The 11,488-nt window shown below is 53.5% G+C and overlaps 1 protein-coding gene across 1 annotated transcript in view; it reads left to right on the top strand.

Moving 5' to 3' along the window:
• The first annotated feature begins 1,138 nt into the window (after positions 1-1,138).
• Positions 1,139-11,488, top strand: part of Ctdsp2 (CTD (carboxy-terminal domain, RNA polymerase II, polypeptide A) small phosphatase 2) — a 26,851-nt gene continuing 16,501 nt past the window's right edge. The window contains exon 1 of the mRNA XM_013018435.1: positions 1,139-1,568. Within this exon, the coding sequence (XP_012873889.1) occupies positions 1,505-1,568 (64 nt within the window). The 5' untranslated portion in view covers positions 1,139-1,504. The remainder of the gene's footprint in view (positions 1,569-11,488) is intronic.

Genomic DNA, 11,488 nt, shown 5'->3' with positions numbered 1-11,488 from the left:
CCCTGATGCGTGTTGGACAATTGTAACTGGAGCAGGAAGGCCACCAGCTGCCCCCAACCCCAAGGGACTAGATCAGCCCTAACCTTTTTGTAAGTCCTTCCCTTCCTTGGCAGGGTGAGTTCCATTGAATCAAAACACCTGAGGGTTGAAAGTAGCTATGAAGTCACCTCCCTTTCGGGAGTGACCACCTCTTGGTGACAAAGGGAAATCCCTCACCTATAATCTTGAGCCAGGTACTCACAGTTTGTGGTTCCAGGGGATGGCCTGGGGCCTAAAGAACAAGGAGTGAGGCAGCCTGGGACTGTCAGGCTGACTGTGGAGCTGAAGCTCCTTCCTTAGAGACCTCCATTCCCCAAGACTCAGGATGGGGCTACGGGAGGTAAGGAGGCTAGGCTGGAAGGATGGAGTGCCCGAATTTGAATGAGTGACTTTGAGCAAAGCCCTAAACCTCAGGTGCCTTTTGGAGTGTGGAGGTCACACAGTCCAGAGGTCAATTCCAGCTCTGACACTCTGGAGTCAAAGGTCTAGTCCCCTGTCCCACATTTTCAGAATTCCGTGGCTGTACTCTTCTGTGAATCCGAGGGTCCTAAGCAGGAAGTACGGTTACTGCCCTGCATCCCCTTACCAACTCTGGGTTAAGACGGTTACCCCAAGGGCAGGATCACTCAGGACCAGGTCACAGACACTGAAACACCCGAGCAGGCAAACGTGAGAGGTGGCGTGGCCTTTTAAGTAGTTGGGAAGGGGGTGTGGCGGAGGAGCTTGGGAGGCCGCAGCCCGTGAGGGGGAGTGGCCAGGGGGCGTGGCCGTAGCGCCTGGAATGTTGTTGGGTCCTCGCACCGCATAGTAAGGAGGGGCCACGCCCCTTTTCTCCAAGGAGGCCAATCGGAGCGGCGGAGCGGTTTCAAGTCTCCCCAACCAGCCTGCCTGCCCGCTTCCCCACCCCCCTCGGGGATTCGCTTTTTCCGTGACAAAATAGCATAGCTAGGGACCGTTCGCTATCCCTGCGGTGCACAGGTCGGAGGGTCCGGGGGCCTAAGACGCTGGCCTAGAGTGGGAAGCGCGGGTAGGCCCCGAGGAGGCCGGGTTCAGAACCGGGAGGCGCGCGGGGGTGGGCGCTGCAGCCGCGGGTTGTTTATCTGGAGTACGGAGGGGAGGGGGGAGCCTGGAAACCGCCCCGTGTCCCATTTCCTCCTCTTGTTTTCGCTCCGGATTCTCCATGTTGGACCCAAACTGAGGAGCCCGGAGCTGCCACCGGGGGATCGGGGCCGGGGGCACCCGGGGGAGCCGCTGCCCGGGCCGCCCGCCCTCTGTATAGGCCTCCTCCCTTCCCGGCCCGGGGAGGAAACAAGAGGGGGGATGTGAACAGCTGTGGGAGTCCGAGTCTTGGGAGCCGGAGCCGGAGCGGGCCCCCGCCCAGGCCCCCCCCCCCAGCCCAACCCAGCCGAGCCTGCAAGCCCGCCGGTCCTCCCGCCCAGCCAGCTCGGGCCCGCGGGATTGTTAGATGGAACACGGCTCCATCATCACCCAGGCGCGGAGGGAAGACGCCCTGGTGCTCACCAAGCAAGGTAGGGGCCGCAACTTCCAAAAACTTTACGCCGCCCCCGGGCGGGGAAGGGGCGCCTATCCTCCCCCCGGACCCACGTCGGGTCACCCCACCTCCCGGGGCGACGGACGGACATTTCCTACTGGACCCCCGGGTCCGTCTGCCACCGCGTCCCAGTCGGTACTCCGAGCCCCACGGGGGCTGCGCAGGGCCCAGGCGCCCCGCGCCCCGCGCCCCGGGGGGGGTGTCACCCGCGCAGCTGTCACTCCGCCGTGCAACCCCTCCCCCAGGCACGGCGACCGAGGGGTCGCGCTCGCAGCACCAGCCCACCCGCGGCCGCCCCCTCCTGAGTGGGTGGGGGCGGTCCAGGGGAGGGGTCGCTTTTCTGCTCCACTGCACGCTTACTGCCCCGGGATCGCGGGAAGGGATGGGGAAGGGAGACCGAGGGGGGTCCCAAGCTGGAACCGAGCCGGGGCTGGAGTTCTACACTTCCGAGCGCCCCCTTCCCCACCCCCCGCCCCCGGGAAGCTCGCGATCGCTCGGACAGCCAGCGGTGACCGCGTCCAGGTGGGGGTTGGAGGGCGGGGGACCAGGTGGGGGGCGGCGGAGGGGGGAGACTCCGGACCAAGTTGGTCGCCTGGCGGCTGGGGACGGCCGCGGGGAGGGGAAGGGGTCTAGGCCCAGGTCGGGCCCGACTGGCCCTCGGGCCGCTCCGCTCGGGGGCCCGGGGTCCCCGGTGGCCCACGGGGGCTGCCTCCCCGCAGATTTCGCTGAGCCAAACGAGCCGCTGCGGAGGCCCGGCCGGAGCCCCTCCCTGCCCGGTGCGCTCCCCCGGGGCCGCCGCTGCACACACAGAGCCGCGTTTGTTTAGCCCGGGAGCGGTGTCCCTGGTTACATAATTCGCCGGATGGCATCAGACCCGGAGTGTTTCTGAATCGCGCAGCGAAAAAGTGCGAGTTCTCTGTGGGCAGCGGCTGGCGGCCCCCGCCTTCCTGAGGGTCTGGTGGAGACGCTGGTGGCGGGGACGGGCAAGCCCCCCCTCTCCCGGGGTGGGTGGGCTTGGGAGGGGGGACGATCGGAATGGAGGGAGAGGCCTGGGCCTCCTACGGGGGGCGAGGAGCTTAGTTTGGGCGTAGTGAGGACCCTGAAACTCTCTTCCCATCTCCTCCCGGCCTTGAGGACTGTGTAGAATTTCCACGCGCAGTTAATAAGGACCAGCCTCACCTTCGAAAAAAGAAAAAAAAATTTTTTCTAGAAAACTCCCCCAAGACTGAGGCCACTTGGCCCAGAGGCTTAGGCTACTGAGCGTTCTTGGGACCAAATCCGGAGTATTTCTGTCCTCTGCCATCCCTCCCTTCCCCCCTTCCCTAACCTCAGGGCCCTGTGCTGCCGCCTGGATGTACCCAGAGCCTGGTTGGGGGCCAGCTGCAGGGCCTGCGTTTGGACCCACGTCTCTGCTGGTCCACGTTATTTGTTCCTACGGTTATTTATTCCTAGGGGTCACGTTCCCCAGAGACTCCCCCAGTTTGCCTATTGGCAAAGCAGCTGGTCTGATGTGTCAGCCTCTCTGGAATTCCTTCGTGGAATGTCCAGAGAAGGGGGCCCATGTAGGCTTCCCACATCCTGGGCCCTTTAAATAAGCCAGCCTTGAGGAGCCATGGAGCCTTGTACTCCGGTTCCTCCTGCAGACCGCCCCAACCTCTCAGACCTCCTGTTGCCTGCTTTTCTGCCCTCCTGGCTGCTGTATCTCAGCTGTGTGTGACCTAGACAGCAACTTCACACTGCTTCTGCCCACTGCCCAGCTGTGCCAAGGGCTGAAAAAAGGGAGGTTGCCCACGGCCATACTCCTCCCCACTCTCACCCCAAGAAAGACCCTAGGTACCTGGCTGAGGTGAAGCAATCTGGATGTGGGAGGGTACAAGGTGGTGAGGAAACAATAGTATCCCACCAGGTGCTTTGGGTGGTGGGGTCCACACCAGAGGGAAGGAAAAGTTGAACTGTGAAGTGGCATCTGACAAATCAGAGCCACAAGTTCCATCCTCCAGCATGAGTGGCAGGTGACAGAATAGGTAACCCCAGGAAGCAGCTGGCTTCATAATAGTGTCCTGGTGCTGTGGTGGCTGCGTTTTCTTGGAGTTGGGATTTTGTTTTCATTTTGTGTATGTGGTTTGTCCTTCAAACTTATCCCTGGAGGAATCTGAATTCTCAAGCCAGCAGCCACTGGGCCTCTCCCTCCCCACCTTCCTTCTCCCCCCACCCCCCTTGTGTAATTTGATTGCATTCCAGAGAAGGCATGCTTTCTTTTTGGGCTGCTTGAGCACCCAGCAACCAAAGCCAGCTTGCTGAGTCCTCCATCATTTACAAACAGAACTTGCATCTTAAAAACAAAAAAAAGGAGGAGAGGAAGCAAATGTTTTCTTTAGCAATTTCAAGAGTTCCTGTCCCTCTCCTTCCTCCCCCACACCAGTCCCATCCCCAAGTCCTGCCAGCCTTTGGAAAAAGAGGGAGGCAGTTGATTAAAAAGTCAATTTCTGCAAAGCAATTGCTTCTAGCTTGGGTGGCTCTTTAGTGAAGTTGTTTTCCATTGCAGATTTTTTTTTTCATTTTTAGCATTCTGTTCTCTTGAGCTTTAAGGCTGTCTGGGTGTGTTGATGATTCAAAAGTAATTACAGTAGGGGAAGTAGAACAAAGTTGCTGAAAGCATTGATGATAAAAGCACCAGAATTGGATCATTTTCCCAGACAGATGGGAGAAATGGCTTCCTGGGACAGCAAGGACAAGATTGTGCACAATATCAAAAATCAAAAAGGTAACGTGGCTTTGGCTGGAATGTCCACTTACTGCAGTCACATACCAGGATGTCACCTTCATTGGTAGAAGGAGGTGCCCTGGGTGGTCTCTGCTCTGAAGTGAGGAAAAGCCAAGAAAACTAGGCCCATCTGTAGTCCCCTTCGTGTAAAGTAAAAGGTAGAAGAGGCAGCCTGTACGTTTTCCCAGCTCCTGCCTTCTCCACAAATGGCAGAGAAATTGTGCCTCATTCTTGCAAGAAAACATTTGAACACCTTTGTGTGTATGTGTGTGTGGGGGGGTGTTTGTGGGTGCACACGTGCATGTGTGTGGACATCCTGGTGCACACACACTTGCCATCACTGAGTGTTGAACTCAGGGCCTAGGTTCTGCCCCTTAGCTTTTTTTTTTTTTTTCTCAAGGCTGGTGCTGTAACACTTGAATCATAGTTCCACTATGGTTAATTTGCTGATTAATTGGACATAAGAGTCTCATAGACTTACCTACCTGGGCTGGCTTTGAACTGTGATCCTCAGACCTTAACCTGCTGAGTAGCTTGGATTACAGGTATGAGAGGCAAACACCTGGCCAAACACCTTTTGCTGTAGATATAGCGAAGCCTTTAGGGGAAAAGGCTGAAAAGAAGTCTTGCTGGCCTTTGCTCCACAACTAGCTGGATGGGTGGGACTCTGCATCTGCATGCAGTCTATAGGGTCTGGGCAGCAAACTTCTCTCTCCTAGCCCAGCCTGGGTCTTACCTCTTTTGTCTCTGTGCTGCTGAGGCCCAGCTCTGTGATTCCCCCCCCCTCCCTAGTTTGTATTTATTTTCTCCACCCTTGAGGACCCCAGGGGAGTGCTTTTAACTCAAAAACAAAGTTTGTAAATGCCCAGCACCTGGGACCACTGCTTTACCAGCTTTCAGCAGAGCAGGACTTTGAAATTCCTGTAAGAAATCCCTGGAGGGATTGCCGGGGGTGGTGGTGGGTCTTGTCTCCTTACCCGCAACTGGAGAGGAAAGGAGGTGGCCCACTGCTCCCAGGGGGATCTTCCAAATCCCTTTGCTGGGACTTTGCAATACTGTGGAAAGCAATTTCAAGCCAAGATAATCTGATGCTCCCAAACTTTTTGTGGAGAAATAATGGATATGTTTCTACATGTAGCAAAGAAAGACAACATGTAAATACGCACGTGTGTGTGTGTGTGTGTGTGCGCGCGCGCGCGCATGCTGCTTGCACACCAACATCGATTCCTTTTCCTTTCTCCCTTTGTCGACTTTCTGCTATCTTTTGGGGAATTTTGGGTGTTGGCTTTATTTCTATCTTGGGAAATTTGGTTCTTGAATTGAGTGAATTGGGACCAAGGTGGCATGGGGTGCACTTAAAATGTTGATTGTGCCAGCATTAAAATGGATTTTTTTAGGCCTAGGTTCAAACCCTCTCCCTGTTGTTCACAATACGACTTCAGTATTGTAAGTACTTTAGCTGTAAAATAGGAATAATGATATCTGCCATTCTATGCCATACTTAGTAGATGATGGATAAATGTTAATACCCTTTTTTATGCAGCTAAACTCCTACTCCCCTTTCTTTCGTTCCCCAAGGACACAGTTGTGTGGGTTTTCCTGTTAAAGACAGGTGGCTGGGGGTCAGAGGACACGCGGATGTGGGGGCTCAAGCTTTCTGTGTCTTAGAGCCTTTTTGCACAGACCCCTTCTTTGTGCCGGCAGTACTTGGGGTGGAATTTTCATCCACATGTGCCGTGGGGCTGCAGCCATTCTGGCTGGCGCCTGGGCATGGGGGGGAATAAAGGAGGCCAGGGAGTCATGTGCCTCTTCTGAAAGAGTCGCTGAAGTCTAACCAAATCTTCAGAACACTTGCTTTGACCTCTCAAAGATGGCTTCCCTTGCTGTTTGCATTTAAGTGACTGAAGCTGCAGGTTGATGGCTCAAGCCTAGCTACTCAGGAGGCTATCTGAAGATTGAGGTTCGAATCCACAGGAAAGTCTGTGAGACTGTTTATCTCCAATTAACTTCCAGAAAGGGCAGAAATGGAACTGGGGCTTATGTGGTAGAATGCTAGCCTGGAGCAAAAAAGGCTCAGGGACAGCACCAGGTCATGAGTTCAATCCCCAGTACCAGGAATCTTAATAAGAGAAGAGAAAAGAGCAGGTGTTTGTTTGTTTAAACAGATATTGTTACGGTTTGCCTTTGCAGCTTTGGGTAGAACTTTAGGAGATCACAGAAAGCTGGCCAGCTCTGGGAAACTTGGAATAGATGCCTTAGTCTTGGGGGAGGGAGGACAAAAAGACTCACCTGGGATGCAGATGGACGTATTAACAAAGCCCCACCAGTCTTTGCTCTTTCGCTCTTTTTTCTATACCTACCCCGTCCCCAGTGCCTTCCCTTCCCTCCTCTTCTCTTCCCTTCTCTGCCTCCTTCCCCTGCCTACCTTTCCTCTTCTTTTTTCTGCTCTCTCCTATTGTTTTGGTTTTTGTTGTTGTTGTTTGTTTCTTGAGACAGCCTTGCTATGTGGCCCAGACAGGCCTCAAACTTGTGTTCCTTCGGCCTTAGCTTCCAAAGTGCTAAGATTACAAGCATGCACCACCCACCACACCCAGCTCCTTTTATCTCTTGACGTCTTTTCCATCTTGTTGAATTTGTTCTTTCCCACCTGTACTGTTTCTCAGGGAGCTCATGGAGGGCCCCCACCACACTGAAAGCCAAGCCAACTCATGGGAAGGCTCAAATTGCATCATCCAGGCCTGTGGAAAGGACAGTTTCTCACTCTTCTTTGGTTTGCATAGCAGAAAGAGGAGGGGCTCTTTCTTCACAGGACAGACACAGCAGGCTCAGATCTTTTGACTCATGTAGCATAGAACGAGAGCCCCTTGGAAGGTAATCGGGACCCTGGCGCTAGTCAGACCTGGGGAAGGTGGATCCCCTTTCAGTCTTGGAAAATTTGGTCACAGACCCCAACACCTTTATGGTGTTGGCTCTCACACATCAGAATCTCCTGTGCTGCTGACTAAAAATACCTCCCCCTCCCCCAACCTGGGACCTACTGAATCAGCCTGGCAGGTGAGCCAGGCGTGTGTGTGTTCCAAATGCTCCCCGTGATTCTGACAGGTGTCCTCGGATAAGAGCCAGGTAAAGCACAGCAGTGGCTCCAATGCCTGTTTAGTCCTGAACAGGCAGATTGCTCTTGGGGGTCCAATTTTGCTGTTTGAGATCCTGTGGTTCCTTGAAGGGAGTCCTAAAGTTTGCTGTGCAGGTAGACAGAGTAATGACCCTCATTTCTCCAGCAATGATTCCAACCAATGTTTATACATTGTAGTAGTTGAAGGCAAAGCACTATTACTAGAATTTTATATCTAGCATCTCAGGTAATCATCATAGCAACCTGCCCAGGGGGAGAGCTTGGTATCAGCTAATTCTGGACTGCCAGAACCCTGCCTTCACCCAGCACTGCACTCCTGTTACCCCTGTTGGCCCTCTACTTTTTTGAGTGCCTTTGGTTGAGTCTGTGTGAGTCTTAGGCAAGCTGAAGCCATCTTGCAAAAGGACATATAGGAGAGATTTCCCACCAGCTTATAAGGGATCTCAACCTCAGAGCTACTGAGCAGTGTCAGGGGGCCTGACACCCAGCTTGCTGCTTTCTCTCAGGTGACACACCTATACTGGTTGACTGGGTTGGCCTAGGTGTGTGGGAGGAGCCGAGGAGTGTCCCTGGAGATGAGTGCATCTCTGGTAGAATGCACACAGTCCCTCTGCAGAGGCCAGCTGCTTGAAGAAAGAACTGGTTGGCCAACCTCTGAAAAGGAGTGTTTGTGTGTAACTGTGATTGATTTTTGTGGAGTCCCAGAAAAGGCCCTTTCCCAGGCTTGGAGTCTTGGTAATAATATAACCTGGGCTGTGGCCTTGAACTCAAAGTCCTCCAGACTCACACTCCCAAATGCTGCAAACATGAACCACCGTACCCTAGCATATAGGAGAATCTCTGTCTCTTTTAGTGGGGGTACTGGGGTTTGAACTTCAGGCCTCAGCGTTGCTGGGCAGGCACACTACCACTTGAGCCACATCTCCAGCCCTGGAAGGAATCTCTCAGGTCCCTTTCCTGTGCCTAGTTGAGATTGAGACAGATAAAAGTAGGAGAATGCTTTGCCTTTAATGACGAACAGGACAGACCACTCCCTCAGCTCCTGGTAATTCTCACCATTTTGTAGATGAAGAAACTTGAGGCCACATACCTTTCCTATGGAAAAGTCAGGATGGTTCTTTTACTTTTTTATTTTTCAGTGGTAGGTATAGAACTCAGGGCCTTTGCACTTGTTAAGCAAACATTCTACCACTGAGCTCCACCTCCAGCTCCCAGAACCAGGATTTAAATGCAGTTGTGACCTTCAGTCACAACTGCTTGATTCACTGGTGCAGGGGGCTCCTTGCTTTTTCAGATTGTGCCTTCGCTGCCATTTTTGTGCCTCATTCCTGCTGGTGTTAACCTAAGGCGGGCTTACAAACCTGGATTCCTCTTGTTCCACCAAACCCATGCATTCCAGGAGTCAGAAACAAGAGAGCCAAGGCAGGAGCTGAAGCATCACCACGAGGATATTTGTGCCCTGCTTGGCGGGTGGGGGTCTGTTCAGCCCCCGCCCCCCCTTAGGAGGAGGGAGTTTTCAAGATGGCTGCTTTCCAGTCCCCAAGTGCCACCTCTGTTGTAGCTGAGCCTCCTAAGGTAAGGGCAGGATCCAGCCCATAGGGGTTTTTAAAAGTGGCATCTCAAGTTTGTCCCAGCTGCCCTGCGAGCCATCCCATCGCTGCCTGCCATCCCCCAGGCTCCTCTGAGTGGGGTCAGGACCCTGAGCTTGCTGTTGATAACTCTGTAGAGGAAAATCTGTTTCTATTTGACCCAGAATCTGCTGCTTTTGGGGACCCCGTACCCCAGTGCATTGGTGGTCGTGGGGCCTTCCCAGGGAGAGATTCTCCTGCTTAGTTCATGCCTTCAGGGCCTTTTATTTTTGTTGTTTGTTTTTGAGAGGGATTAACCACATTTTGTAAATGTTGGAGCTGACTAGGAAGCTGTGTTACTAACAACTTCTTCAGAAGCAGATTCTGAAATCAGCCAGGTATGTTGATCATGCTTTAGGAGTGGCCAGGAATACCCCACTTCCAAAACAGAATCCCTTTTGAGGGAACTTCCCTAAAGTTAAGATGAGAGCCCAGATTGCTGAAGGGGACAAGAGGGAAGTCAGGAGGCATGGTAGTATGTCCCTTGTGCCTTCCACATCATTCCATTAAGGAACCAAAACTTGGAAGTAGCTGGGCGCTGGTGGCTCAGGCCTGTAATCCTAGCTACTCAGGAGGCTGAGATCTGAGAATCGAGGTTCAAAGCCAGCCTGGGCAGGAGAGACCATGAGACTCCTATCTCCAATAAACCACCAGAAAACCGGAAGTGGCACTGTAGCTCAAGTGGTAGAGCGCTCGCCTTGAGCTGAAGAGCTAGGGGACAGCGCCCAGATCCAGAGTTCAAGCCCCCCGACTGACAAAAAAAAAAAAAAAAAACTTGAAGTGGCACTGTGGCTCAAGTGGTAGAGCACTAGGCTTAAGCTGAATGCCTCAGCACCCAGGCCCAGAGTTCAAGCCCCACTACTGACAAAAAAAAAAAAAATGACTACCTTAATGTTCCATCATTTCAATCCTGTCTCTTTTTTTTTTGGGGGGGGGAGTCATGGGGCTTGAACTCTGGGTCTGAGCGCTGTCCCTCAGCTCTTCAGCTCTACCACTTGAGCCACAATGCTACTTCTGGTTTTTTGGTGGCTTATTAGAGATAAGAGTCTCACAGACTTTCCTGCCCAGGCTGGCTTTGAACCGAGATCCTCAGATCTCAGCCAACCTGAGTAGCTAGGATTACAGGCATGAGCCACCAGCCTGGCTTCAATCCTATCTTCAAAACAGACAAATAACAACAGGAACCAAAACTGGGGGGAGGGAGTTGGCAGGAGGGAATCCTGTCTTAGAAGAGAGGTACCAGGCACGGTGGTTCACAGCACTTAGGAGGCTGAAAGAAGACTGTCAGGTTCAAGGCCATCCTGGGCTACATGACAGAACCACAGGCTGAGGGTGAAGGGTCAGTGGTGGAGTATTCACATAGCATGTATAAAGCCCAACGTTCCATCCCTGGCACTGCAGAATTAAAGAAGAGAAGATGTAAGCAAGGAGGCAGGCCTCCTGCTCAGGCAGGGAGAACTAATGGCGACTTGACTGGCATAGGACTACCAGTTGTTGGCTGCCAGTTGGGTACCAGGGTGGACCGTGCTAGTGTGAGCCAAACTGCCCTCTTAAAAAGAAAAAAAAAAGTCCATGCAGACAGCTTCACAGTTTCTTTCTGGAACTTCGGGAGAGCTGGTGCTGAGCAGGGCAAGGCCCTGCCTTGCCTTGTTAGCTGGAGAGAGCCAGGACGATGCTTGGGTGCTGTGTTTCCACAGTCTACCTGCTCTGTTCCCAGTCTTTTCTGGGGGTGGTGGGGGCATCTAGGTCTCTCTCACCCTCTCTCGTCTCTGCCCACTCACCTGCTGGTCCCAGGAGCCCTTCCGTCCACCTGGCACTTTCCTGCCTATCTTTCGCCAAGGCACAGATGCCCCTTTCTGACTACCTGGGAGGACTCCTCTCCACAGGGAGCCCCAATCAGATGTGTCTTGGCTGCAGGGCCCAGGCAGCTGGCCAAGAAGGGCCGGAAATGCTCCAAATACTCTCCTTCCTCCAATAGCTGAAGGGAGGGAGGCCTCTCTGAGAAGAGGCCATTTTAGAGTGTTAGCCAGGCCAAGGCCTTTGCTGAGGGGGATGGGAAGGGGTGGGGAAGGAAGTGCTTGGGGTAGGGGTGCCGGGTGGGGGTCAGTGAACTAAGCAAGCATCCTTTTATGTGAATGGACTCCGTGAAATCCTCATAGTTGAAAGGGTTTATCTTCTGCCCAGTCCTCAGCGGATTTCCTGTGAGCAGTAAAGTTCCTTTGCCGGGACACAGAGCTATGCAACAGTGGTATCTGGACCTGACCTTCAGAGGTTAAAAATAGAGTTGGACTACTCTGCTTAGGGGTGTGTGTGTGTGTGTGTGTGTGTGTGTGTGTGTGTGTGTGTGTGTGTGTGTGTGTGTGTGTGTGTGT

Source organism: Dipodomys ordii, unplaced genomic scaffold, assembly GCF_000151885.1.
Source record: "Dipodomys ordii isolate 6190 unplaced genomic scaffold, Dord_2.0 Scaffold3, whole genome shotgun sequence".
Taxonomy (NCBI): Eukaryota; Metazoa; Chordata; class Mammalia; order Rodentia; family Heteromyidae; genus Dipodomys; species Dipodomys ordii.
This window is presented reverse-complemented; position numbering and strand designations above follow the sequence as displayed.